This window comes from Micropterus dolomieu, linkage group LG22, assembly GCF_021292245.1.
Source record: "Micropterus dolomieu isolate WLL.071019.BEF.003 ecotype Adirondacks linkage group LG22, ASM2129224v1, whole genome shotgun sequence".
In the NCBI taxonomy this organism is placed as follows: Eukaryota; Metazoa; Chordata; class Actinopteri; order Centrarchiformes; family Centrarchidae; genus Micropterus; species Micropterus dolomieu.
Window position 1 is genome coordinate 6,048,584 of NC_060171.1, and position 13,093 is coordinate 6,061,676.

The 13,093-nt window shown below is 38.2% G+C and overlaps 2 protein-coding genes across 5 annotated transcripts in view; one reads left to right on the top strand and one right to left on the bottom strand.

The window, feature by feature from the left end:
• The window catches only part of tmtc3 (transmembrane O-mannosyltransferase targeting cadherins 3), a 29,196-nt gene extending 25,296 nt beyond the window's left edge, over nucleotides 1-3,900 (bottom strand). The window contains exons 1-3 of the mRNA XM_046037376.1: nucleotides 3,531-3,900; nucleotides 2,550-2,763; nucleotides 2,098-2,316 (exon numbers count right to left, since the gene is read on the bottom strand). Of these exons, the coding sequence (XP_045893332.1) occupies nucleotides 2,098-2,316; nucleotides 2,550-2,738 (408 nt within the window). The 5' untranslated portion in view covers nucleotides 2,739-2,763; nucleotides 3,531-3,900. The remainder of the gene's footprint in view (nucleotides 1-2,097; nucleotides 2,317-2,549; nucleotides 2,764-3,530) is intronic.
• Nucleotides 3,673-13,093, top strand: part of cep290 (centrosomal protein 290) — a 41,064-nt gene continuing 31,643 nt past the window's right edge. For 2 of the 4 annotated variants that reach the window (XM_046037374.1, XM_046037375.1), the window contains exons 1-12: nucleotides 3,673-4,401; nucleotides 5,068-5,145; nucleotides 5,359-5,428; nucleotides 5,528-5,574; nucleotides 6,090-6,224; nucleotides 8,265-8,318; nucleotides 8,504-8,524; nucleotides 9,970-10,116; nucleotides 10,369-10,551; nucleotides 10,731-10,820; nucleotides 11,419-11,541; nucleotides 12,606-12,729. In XM_046037374.1, the coding sequence (XP_045893330.1) occupies nucleotides 4,288-4,401; nucleotides 5,068-5,145; nucleotides 5,359-5,428; nucleotides 5,528-5,574; nucleotides 6,090-6,224; nucleotides 8,265-8,318; nucleotides 8,504-8,524; nucleotides 9,970-10,116; nucleotides 10,369-10,551; nucleotides 10,731-10,820; nucleotides 11,419-11,541; nucleotides 12,606-12,729 (1,186 nt within the window). In that variant the 5' untranslated portion in view covers nucleotides 3,673-4,287. The remainder of the gene's footprint in view (nucleotides 4,402-5,067; nucleotides 5,146-5,358; nucleotides 5,429-5,527; nucleotides 5,575-6,089; nucleotides 6,225-8,264; nucleotides 8,319-8,503; nucleotides 8,525-9,969; nucleotides 10,117-10,368; nucleotides 10,552-10,730; nucleotides 10,821-11,418; nucleotides 11,542-12,605; nucleotides 12,730-13,093) is intronic. The other 2 variants (XM_046037372.1, XM_046037373.1) reach the window with 2 other exon arrangements.

Below are 13,093 nucleotides of genomic sequence, written 5' to 3' on the forward strand. Positions count from 1 at the left end.
GCTCTGCATGAGCCAAAGTTTATTCAAATCTTGAATTATCTCCCTTAAAGGGTGACAGTCGAGGGACAGCACCATTGACTGAAATGAAGCCAAAACAGACCTGGTGCCTGGCTGTAGTATAGGTCATAAACCCTGCCCCCTCCACATTAGCGGGAGAAACATGGGTTAAAAAAAATAAAAATAAATAATAAATTCATAGTACACGTCAAATACATTTTTCCCAAAGATCATTTTAGATAGTTTTCATGACAGTAATGTAGGACTCTACAATGCGAGTATTTCAATTGCATATGCCCCTAAAAACAGATACGTGCGAATGGGGAAAATTATTTACGAACACAGTGTGTGAGTAAAGACTACAATCCACCGTAATCTTTCTTCAGCTTCAGAGAGAGAGAGAGAGATTATACAAACAGAGTACTATTAAATTAACATTATAGGTTTTATTTAATGTTATAATATTATACTAATACACTAATTTATACTAGTTACTCATCCTGGTTGTGGATAGTGCATCTGCTGTGGACAGATATAGATTAAGCAAGAGCCAGAATGCCACTGCGTCAATTTGTGGTCCTTCTAGCCAGGCTCCTCATAACAGCAACAGGTTCTATTTTACTTAAGTTCTTATTATAAATATGTTTTAGTAACCCACAGCACATAAAGTATGTTGTGGATTGTGAAGGTGTATTGTGTATTTGTTCCGGGTTCCTGGCTACTACAGGCCCCACAATCCACAAGCCGCACCAATCCCAGTAGAGATTTCATTGATGAGTGTTTGTATTCATTGCGGTGTTACCCATTGATTAACGAGACCATAGCGGCTCGCCACAGTCTTAATTTGCTCTGCCATAGTTTCAAAATGAAATGAAAATATTTTTACACATCTCATAATAACATTTCAGACCTCTAATGTTGTGTTTTGGGTGCGCTGCTCGACGGTGTTGTAAGATCGCATGCTCACACACTTTGGCATCCGACTCGAGACAACCACTTTTCTTTTGAGGTGACTACGGTAACGTTAACAGTCTGTTTCTTTCACTCGTTTGTAAGTTAAGCTAGCTGTGCCTAAATTTGGAGTGCACACGTATTCAAGCCTTAATGATAAATTAACTGAAACGGACCAGTGCAAGCTGACATGCAGGTTAGCGACTTTATCCTGTCATTTTCTCTCTTTACAAGTGTTGCAGTATGAGAGTCCTACCTGAAGAGAGGCTATTAGGTATTCATGTTACGCGATACGAGAACCACATACAACATAATTTATCAAATTGGGTAGGACTAAATTTAACGCAAGGATACACATGTGACAACGCCCGTTTTTTTTTCACCGTGCTCCTAAATTATTGTACTCCTTGGAAAAAAGGTTAGCATAGAGACCTGTCATGGATAGTCAAGTGTAAATTTTACTGATAAGTTCAGTTTTAATTAGTTTGATCTGATGCTATAAACAGAGGGTTTCACGTCATGATTTACAGCTGAGCCCAGCTCGTGATTGAGTTGGTCAGATGAATCAGGTTGGGAAAACAATAAATGCCGCTGGAGTGGAATGTTTCTGAGGTCCGCGCCTCACTGATTACTGTACAAAAATACATAATTTTTATAACTTTATTCATTGATTTTGGTGAAACTAGATCAAATTCTATGGATAGATTATTTTCTGGTTATCCCTCTGACGTCCTCTGCCTCAACTCTCTGTGATTTAAGGTCTTTCCAGATGTACAGTCAGTTCTAAAGTTACTGCCAACTGTTAAATCAGCTGTAGTTAGCTAAGTTATCAATGCAGCTATATCCCTATTAGCTACTATACTACTAGCTATTAGCTAGTGCAGGCAGAGTGAGTTAGCTAATAGGACCACTAGCTGCATGGCTAATTGACCTAACTACTTCACTGTCAAGTAAAGGCATCTGTCCATTAAGAAACTAACTGTCCTTCACAACTGAAAAAGCACTTTCTGCTATACATATGGAATACTCTCCAAAAACGTCCAAAAAGTGGTCCTGAGCAGAATGGTCAAATAACTTGAGACTGAGCGGGTGGATGGGCGCTACTTCGTGCCTACATAAGTTGCCTTCACCCAGTAAATGTTCACTTACAGCTTCCGTGTGGATGGGGTGCACAGCAAACAGCAACGCTGCTACCAAGCCGGAAGTCTTGTCCAGGAACAATCGGCACACTCGCAGGAAAAGCACACACACTACGGCGTGTAAAATAACATTAAGCAGATGGTAGGAAGCGGCGCTCAGCTCACTGAAGAGGTAGTTCAGTCGGAAGGTGAATACGGTCAAGGGTCGGTAAGATTTGTGGCTCCGCTCCTGTAGTTGGACACACAACATATACACAACATATATTCTGTAAAATACACATCAGTTGAGAGACATTAAAAGGCTGACAAATGTGCTTTCAAAGTGTTTTCGATGCTTTAAATAAATAAAATTATGATGATGAATGACTCTTCAAATAAGTTAACAGAAGGAGGTTGCAATTGAATTCCTTAATGTTTGGATGGACAAATACAGATTTAATTGACATAAATAATACTGCTTACCTCAGCCATAGGTGTTCCCCAGAAGTCATTGAGGAATAGGTTGCGGAGTGGGGTTGAAGGCCGCAGGTCCTTGTTGTCAAGGATTGCTGAGACATCATCAAACACAAAGCCGCACGACAGACTGTTCCAGTAACATCCTACCACCAGTCCAGTCAAAAGTAAAATCTCCTTCCATGACACGACAGCCATGGCTAACCAAAGCCGTCATTGATCACTGTACAGGAAAACAAAGAGGTCATGACATACATCAAAATTAGCTGACATCACGATGTGCAACATGAACCTTGTCTTGATTTTCTGATTGAAATTCCATTTTGAAAGCAACAATTCAATAACAACAACAACTCAGCAAAGGACTTGGTGTGGTAGCTTTATAAATCAACCTTATCCACTAAGTCACATTAGGTTTTATACCAAAAAAATGACATTTCTTCTTATGCTGCTTCCTTGCCACAGCACTCACTCACCGTTGTGGCGATTTAAAATATATGGTGGCAATATTATCTCTCACATTTACCACCCTGTTTTGCTGATTTAGATGTGGATTATTCTAGACTCAAATTTGGTAACATAGCCTAACATCTAAATTACCGTAAGTAAATCAAACTACGGGCAGGGATATTAGTTCGCACACTGAACAGTCCAGCAACCGGTAACTTAACAGTTACAGTGACAGCTGGCTGCAAAAGCAATTGAGAGTGGACATTAACAGCAATCTAAAACCAGTGCAAGCTAGTATTACCCTCCTTAAATAGCTATCTAATGGCATGCGTTGGTTAAATGAATAAAATCTCCATTGCTATCGCTCAATCGCGGCAATGAAGAAGTACAAAAAGCCCCAAACAACATGTTCTGACGATTTCAGACTGTTAACGTTAATGCTAACTTAGCAGCTAATGTTAACTAGCTTGATACTATTCGTTATGTCGGATTAAGTGGTCGCAGATGTATTTTTAAGTATTTCTTAAATTTCCAACCTACCGTGTCTATAACAGGGCAGATGGGTGACTGCAGAGGTGATGTTAAAAACTTGGAATGGTTACACATACGGAGTGCACAATTCAGCAAGCGGAATTCAACTTATGGAAGCTAGCTAACTAGCTAGCTTCACGGCTTCATCACTATCACTTCCGGTGCAGAGGTGACCGCGGAAGTTAAACGTCTAGACGCGATGCTTTTTGACTCAAACCCAACACGAAGTGTTTAAAGTGCGATTTCTAAGTACTTGATAATGGTAACGTTATATCCGCAATGTGTGAATGGTCCACTCGCTGATGTTTACTAGTTGTAGTTTCTTGTGGACAAGCTTAATAAGCTAACGTTAGTTAGGCAACTGGCGCTTTTGTTGTCAGCGGTAACCTAGCAGCATCCGAAGCATCAAACATCATGGAAACATCAGGATGGCTGTTCAATGTAACCTGCAGCCTATATTCTGCATCTAGCCTGACGCATCTTACTGAACGATGTTAAATAAGACATTTCGTTTAACTTAGCTAGCTAACGTTAATTAATGAACACGAGTAGCAGTTTGTGCATTAATGTTTACGTAAATTGCCTAAAGCACCTACGTTAACTTAACGCTATCACAAATGTAGCTAGGTTAGCTATTAGCTAGCGAAACATGTTAATGTGGCGTTAACGTCAATAAATAAAGCTTTGATGTGCACGGCAAAGTTTAGTTTAGTTAGGTAACGTTAGTTATCACTGTGCTGTCTGCTCAATTCCTGGTGAATACGCTATGGCCAAGATGCCCACTGCTCTTGAGTGGGATAAAATGACGAAAATTGACCCAGCAAGCCTCTATGATTGTGAAAAAGAGCAAGTGGACGAAGTTTTCAGCATGTTCGTTTTGGTAAATGTCTACACTTCACTCTGATATTAATTAACGTTAAACCACAAATTTATGCTCAGCTGCCTAACCACCAGCTGCTCTCTGACTTTAAATTATAAGTTGAGTATAGTGGTAACGTTACTGTGTGTGTTTAGCCATGGCAATGGTTACTTGCACAAAACAAGACCACTGTCCTGCTGATCTGAGATTATTGTTCAGGGTGTTACAGCTCATTGGCTCTGTCAGCAAAATGTACTTATCCGATTGTTTTCCTTTGACTGTCTCCTCCTGTGGTCACTGTTGACCTGGATATCTCAGTTCAGTTCAGTTCAGTGTGCATTATTGGCATGAATGTTTCATTTAAACATTTTTGCCAAAGCTGTTTGCAACTAAATCAAAAAAGTTTACATTTGAGTATGATAAACAAGATTAATCCAAATAAGACCATTCAATTTAGTTCACACATTGTAGTCTTACATCTGTATACATTCCTTGTTAAACTTAATGCTGTCATCTGAACTTTAATTGGTTTAAAGAAAAGTTTAGATTTTATGTTCAGTATATATATACAGGAATATAGTCTCTCTATGACCTCATACTCTCTTGTTTATGTGGCTATTGTGCTGTATCAGAATAGTATTTTTTTGCGTTTAAATTACTATGCATTTTATCTGTTTTTTCATGTAGACAGAAGAATGGGAGGTGAAGGATAAAGCCCCGGAGGACATTATGCAAGTCCTCAGAGTGTTTCAGGCCCTGTTGAAGGTGTTCTGTCTTGTTATTACTATATTCTGATCTCTCCCACGCACATCTATCAGCAACCCCACTAACATATATAGTATATTTAAAGAAGCAATACTATTTAGTTTAGAATTCACATTATTGATCATGATGCTATTTTGGGGGCATATTCTTGAATTTCAACAATTATAAATTGTCATTTTAGACGTGATTGTCTTCTCTCCCTCTGCCTGTTAGATCAAGGATCGGGATTTTACTGTTGCCGTCAACTTTATTGATAAGATGGGTGTAAAGCATGCTAAAACTGGTTAGTGCACATATGACGTTCAGTAGTCAAAATGTTTCATATGTTCAAATTTACGAACAAACACTGTTTACATTGTTAATTATGTCTTCTGTACTGTAGAAACAGAACTCCTCACCAAGGTGTCGAGGCTGGAGCAAGAGTGTAAGGTAATGCTTTTCAGCATCTGTAGATCTGCAACTTACATACTGTATGTTACATTGTGTATGTTACTCATTAAGATACTGAGTATCTGTTTTATCACTGGGATGTATGTCAGTACCAGTTTAAATGTGAAAAAATATGTCTGACTGGAAATCATCCTTCATGCTTTATTTCCGGCAACAGTGCTAAATCTTTTAGCCAATCATAGTGTGTAACCCTGGATACAAAAGGATTGGTTGTTGTGACCACTGGATGACAGCACCTAAGAAGATTACAGCTAATTCCTTGCATGCTCACAGCCATTGCTTCTATTAACAACTTGATTATAATTTAAATGTTTCAAGGTTTGTATGTTATCAGATTTTCCACTGTCCCCGCAGCAAAGAGAAAGTTAAGCCTTGTTTAAGGACTTTATGCATTTATATATAAGTGTTGTTGAAACAGATGGAGGTGATGTGAGACTAATAGGTTTCTTGGTGGGGGTTGTTTGGATGTCTTGTTTCCGGTCCATACGGCTCAGCACTCCGGCACAGGGCCAGACACCCGCTTTCTGAGAGATGAGATCCGGCAGCTCGAGACCCAGCTGGAACAGAGGGAGAAGGAGTTGACCCAGTTAAAGAAAGAAATGGGCAAGGAAAAGAAAAACAATGAGGAGGTATGAGCACATTATCCATAATTCCCATGCGTAGCATAGGACTGTAATTAGTCCTTGGATGACCTACAAATGTTAGTTCATACATAGCTTTCAACCTATTTATAAAGGTGGTGTGTAAACCCATTTTCCTTAAGGTTTTAGATAGATAAGACCATTAGACCTTTCAAAGGTCTAGCATCTACCATTCCCACAGGGAGATTCTGCTTCTGAGCTGTCTCTAAAATGTTTTGTGTTCGTCTCTCTCTATCAACAAGCTGTCTTTGACTGATAAACCGATTGGATCTGGATTTATTAGATGTGGTATAATTAGTTATTAGTATAATTAGTCTGGTAGCTAGGACATTGAGGATAGAAATTTATGATATGTGTTTAAACAACTGATTGCCCTATAGGATGAACAATCTGTAGGATTTTTACCTGGCTAATATCATACTGTTATTATAGCGGAATTCCATATCGCTTCCCAAGTTTCGTTATCCACAGAAGTAGAATAAGGTCATACTGGAATTCTTTGTAAAACTCATTCGTATATCCGTCACTACCAGGAGACTTATGTATTGTGACTTGATTAATATGATTGTAAATCTCCTCCTCTGATATTGCCTTTGTAAAAGAGATATCTCTCCATCTCATTGCGAACCATTATTCATACTTTTTTGGTTTGTTTTTCTTTAGCTTCTCTACTGATACCCTTTTTTTGCAGTTTTTCGAGTTTGTAGGCCAACACCTTAACTGCTCTGGACATCATATGTTCTTTGTCTTACAGTGGACAATGATTTTTCTACTTCCTTATTTAAACAAATCGTTTATTGCTGCTTTAGCCTCTGCTAGCTGCTTTAGGTTCTTCCATACTGAGGTTTCCCTAGATTTTTTAATGTGTTTTTTCCATAGACTGTATATCTCAATTTTCCTTTTGAGTGATTTCCTTGCATGTTCTTTTTATTTATTCATTAAAGAAGCATAGGCTATTATTTCACCCCTTAGAACAACCATTGCTCCTTTCATAATAGATAGACAAAGGCAGAGTTAATGGGGCAATGTCTAACATCTTTTTTATATTATTTTTTCTAGATATCTAAAGGTACCAGACAGGTGGATCCGTTTTCCCTATTGATTTTTGTTTTATGTATCAAACCACTGGAAGAACATATTAGGTTAAAGCAGAAAATAAAAGGCATAAATACAGCAGGAGAAAAATAGTAATTGTCGATGTACACAGGTGGTATATTAATTTATCTATCTCTGGCCGGGACAGTTGGTTAATGAATTAATGAATTTGGAGTCATTTCAGGGTATACATTGAATGTAAATAAATCAGAAGTTATGGTTATCGGCTGTACAATCACTGATGAAATCAAATATAAATTTGCATTCTATTGGGATGTGGAAATATTTAAAAAAAACTTTGTAGAATTAAAACTTAAATCTTGCAAGCTTACTATGACGTAGCAGAAATTACGAATGTAGGTGGGAAAGTGTGGATGCTAGAAAACACACAAAAGAAGGAGAGAGACAGAAGTAAAATGTAGAGTTATACCACTGCTTCTTCTGCTTTTCTCTAAATATTAAACAAAAACATATGTTGAGAATACATACAATGTTTTGAACAGCTATTATCACAATATGGTCTACTCTCATTTATTTATATTCTTCCAAATTTTTTGTTTGTGAGATCTATTTAAGGTATATATGCAATAATAAAATGTATGCTCAAGATGTATGACTGTGGGGTCAAAACAGTATTCTTAACAAAGATAAGTAAAAATAATACTAGCTAACCATCAAGATAAGAAAATTGCCGGGAAGGATTAAATTGTAGCCCATTTTTGCAGCTGCTGACTGCAGGGCTCTCCAGTTACAAAATTTGTTGTCTCCATTAGTCACTTAGACACAGACACAGGTTGGAAAATACAGATGTTTCCTTTTAAGTACACTGGAGCAAGGCTAATGCCAAGTGCAAATATAGCATGTATGCTGTGCATCTGGTGTGGTTAAATTCGCAATGTGATTATGCATTTTGCACACTGTTTGTTTTCCTAGTTGGTGGTGCGAGCAGAGGAGGCTGAGGATGAAGTCAAGAAGCTGAAAAGAGAGGTATGCGGCAGCTGGCTCTGCAACTTACAGATCATTAAAAATATTTTCATTCATTGCTTCATCCTCAGTCAATACACCATCTATTCTTACTTAGTTTAAAACTTGTGTTATCTCTTATGCTTTGCCACCATTTGCTCATATGAATGCTTTTTCAACTTTCATCTCTTTCTATTCCATTGCTATAGATTAAAAAGCTTAAAAAGAAGGTAAGAAATATAGGTAGTAGTGAATTAAATATCCCTGTGAGTTATTCAAAATAAGTATGTAAAAATTTGAAATTGTTTATTCTTACATCATTTGTGTACATTTTATTGTACACAAATTTCTGCTGTAGAATTGTTATTTTGTTATTTTGCCACTGCTTTTTATAGCTCTCCAAAAAGGTTAGAGAGAGTGTAAGTTGGCCAGCAGGCACAGTGTGAGAGTGAGAACAGTAAGATAACATACAGATCAGAGAGTGACACATTATTTAAAATTATTTATTTATTTGCAAGGACAGTGTAAGTAGAGTATATTTGAAATGTAAAGACGGGGAACAAATTAAAGGAAAAACATGAATGAAAGAGTGGGGAAATATGAAAATGATGTGAATAAAATGCTCCTCAACTCAGTTTTACACCTATGAAAGATTTTAAACCACTGTGTAAGATATTGCTCTCCACAACCATCTCCATAAGACCAAATGGTATAATATAAACTTTAATCTTCAAATCTTTTTAGTGATCTCTGTGACTGTCTCTGGTGCTATATGTCTCTTTGTTATGTCTGACTATGTTTGTGTATTGTTCTTTCTGCTGTACCCAGGTCTCTTTTGATATTAATGAGACTACTTAATTAAATAAAGGTGGTGTGTGTGTATATATAGGTGAGGGGATATCTTGTGGTGGAATGGTGTTCATCTTTCCAAAAGATTTCCACAGAATTGTCAAGAAGCACTGAAGATGTTCTGAGGGCTCATGATGGCCCGTCTCCATCCTATGACACTCTTTGTTGTATTTTTCTTTAATTTGTCACCTATCTGTGTATATACAGTAAGTAAATATTATCATTGCAAGAAATCCAAAGACTAAAAAGTTTACTAGGTTACCCACTTTATAAACACCCCTTTTGCCCCGCATGGCATTCTCAAACGTATTTCTTCTACGTACCCTACACATGTTAGCAGGGCAATGTTGTGAGATACCTAACACAGGTCTGAGTGTGCCAATGACGGCACAGTCACGTCCAAGCAGTAGAACCAAATAAATGTGTGTGGGGATGCCAAACTAGCAGCAGCACAGATGTTACCAACAGCCCATAAGATGACAATACCCCTGGTGGAATTAGGCTGTGGGGGGCTGGTGCAGTCCCTGACTCTCATAAGCCAGAATGGTAGCCTCCACCACCCATTGTGAAAGGTGGTGCCGAGTCAGAGCCTTCCCTCTGTGAGGATGGGTCCAAGATACAAAAAGCTGGTTACTCTTCCTGAATTCCCAAGCCCTGTCCAAATAAATGCATTTGGCTCTTATGTTTGCAAGAAAATGATTGAAAGAACTATTAGGTTATCAAAATTGTTGCATATTACTTTTCCCTTAATCAAATAACCTGTAGTGTGTGGTCACAGGATAATGGATCCAGTTCCTTTTCTGAGACTTATTCTGACCCATAACAGAATGAGCAGCTCCAGCAGGATGTGGACTTCTATCGTGGAGAGCTGGACCAGAAAGAGCCGGCCCCATCCAGAGATGAGAATGCTGAGACCCAGCGGAAGCTCAACTTGGCCAACCGCCAGCTCTATCAGTGCTTGGAAGACCTTCAGGTACTTGGAAAAGTATTTGTCTACTTTGCAAGCCTGGCTATAGCACCATTGGTTTCTCTCCCTCTCTCTCTCTGGCAGAGATAGACAGAGAGAGAAAGATCACTGTTGTTTTCAATTCATAATTTAACTTTTTACTATTTATTTTTATGGCTTTTATCTGTTTTTATTACCCGCTCTTTGTACTGCTGATTTGTAGCATGTAAAGGTATGTAGCCATAAATCAAGTTTATTGTATTATTTTTTGTGTATTAGCAAGCCGAAGATGAAAACATACACCTGAAGACACAGAATGAGCAGATGCAGAAAAGTCTGGAGGAGTCAGTGAAGGAGATGGAGAAGATGACAGATGAGTACAACAAAATGAAAATTGTTGTGCAGCAGACTGACTCTATTATGGACCAGCTCAGGAAAGAGAGAGATCATGCAAAGCTGCAAGTAAAGACCCTCCTCAATTAACTACTTTTTAAATTTTGTATTCTGTTCCCAACCTAAATCTGTGGATGATACCATTTATCATTTTACTGCATTGTTATCAAATACATGAACTGATTATTTTACATTATAATATGTGCAAGAAAATGAGTCACACACCTGTGTGTGTGTTTTACGGGCAGGTCAGAGAGTTAACGGATAAGATTCATAGCATGACTGAAGAGGATGACCCAATTATGGCAGCAGTCAATGCCAAAGTGGAGGAGTGGAAGGTGAGTGTTAATCCAATGTCAGCTACTCTCAACAAGTCACCTGTTGTTTTTGTCTTTAAGACAGATGTACTTAAAAGATATGTGTAATAAAGCAAGAGAGCAGAATTAATAAAAGCAACCTGCGGAGCAAATTAAACTTAGACACTGAGATCTGAGAAACCTTTTTATGAACTCAGAAACATAACTGGCCTTTGACTGCAGGAACCGGAGTCTACACTTAGTTTGTTGCCCACGAAAAGTCCCTGCTATAGGGTACTTTCTGAAGGCCCTGGGTGATAGCTTTGCTATGAGTGTCACTGATTTATCAAAGTCAACTGATACAACATGTTAATTCACAGAGTAAGCAATCTGTGGTTGCCCATAGTATCAAGTGGAAATTTCTTCTAATTTTATTGATGTGAGAAAGCAAACTGTGTAGTTAATTTACCAACTACCCGAACAAGAGAAACAGAAGGGCAATTTTATCAGTGTGGTCGTGAACAGAAACAGAAATACAAAACTATAAAACACAAGATTGTCGATACTTCTGGCTTTTTCAGTCAGCTTTTCCTCCACTGCACCTTCCATTGTGCTGACATGATCTTTTCCTCACACATAGAGAGTGCTCTCTGGGAAAGACGATGAAATTGTGGTGTACCAGCAGATGATCCGTGATCTGAGGGAAAAGCTGCGTTCAGCCCAGTTGGACTTGGACAAAAGCAACATTATTGCCTTGCAGCAGGTCTGTTCCAAACAGGGGAGGAAGTAATCATTTTTGTCTCTCGTGTCTATCTGTGTGTGTGTGTGTGTGTGTATCTATATATCTAGCTGACAGAAATATTTGCAAATTAATGCATTATTTGGCTGAAAGCTGGAGTATGCAACTTTGGAGAAACCAGCAAGATATCCAACCAAAAAATCCCACCCCATTGATTCAGGTCTCCCTCCTAGACATCCCCACAAAAATGTTTATGCTCAATGAGTGAATGGGCAGAGTGCACTTAAGTAGGCAGGTCGGTAGGTAGTCAATCATTTCGGACATTCTTGTTAAAGACACATATACCGAATTGTTTTATTTTTTGTTTCAGAGCATTAGATTTATTGATTGGTTTCAGAATGTAAAGAGAATTACAACAATTATAACAAAAATGCTTCTAAAATAAATTGCCTATCGCAGCTTTAATACTCAACATCATAAAGTAGATGGTCATATTTTAATTCATCACAGTAATAGCTGCAGGACATGAGGATGCTTAAGAATTATTTTTTGGTAAAGCAGTATCATATGTCATAAGTATGGCGCATATGTCAAAAAAAAGATAAAGCCTTAAATAAAACCATATGTTCTAGATATAATTCCTCCAGACCCACATACTTGAATATACAAGACAAATATTGTAATTACGGTGTGGAAAGTCATTATGTGTGCATGCCTTTATTTGCATCCTTTGTGGCAGGGGAATCCTGACTGACTGGGTCGTCATTTCATTTTCTTCCATTTGTCTGTCATTATTCGCACTTTCTGCTTTATCTCTTTGCCTTATCAACCTGTCCTCCCTTCCATCTCTCTATCGCTGCCCTGGGCCAGGTCATATATGAGCTCTGCAGTGTAAGTTTCATCTGTCTTATCATGCCATGCTAATCTTCCCTGTATTGATTCCTGTGCATGCCTCTTTCTCCTCCTCCCCTAGATTTGCTTTCATAAATTTCCTTGATGATAAAAGGGCCGGTAATTTAGTGTGCTATAACTGTGCTGAGTCTTACACACACATTTTTCTCTTTAAATTGTTGCCGAATGCCCTAAAGGCCGTCCAAGAGAGAGATAATCAAATTAAGATGCTGAGTGAACAGGTGGAGCAGTATACAGGGGAAATGGAAAAGCACACCCTGCTCATTGAGGAGCTAAAGACGTCCACAAATAAAGACCGAGGTGGGTGAATCACTGATTAGAATCCTAACCGAACGCCTTCATACCAAAGACAATTGTGACGTACAATGTACAACAAGCGATAGAGAGATCTGACAACTACAAGACACTTTCATCAGCCTTTCTTTTCTCACTCATGGACTGCAAGCATTTGTAGTAATAATGTAGAGGCAATGAAATTAGCCACTAACTGAATGCTGAGTTAATTTGCTCGCATGGCTGATAAAAACATTTAAAATATCTCTCTCTGAAAAGAAAAGAAATACAGACAAACAGTTGAATTAGGCTCAAAAATGTTTGATTTTTATATATATTACAGTATAGTTAATATCCCGAATATCTGTTTTAAATGCATACACAGGAACAG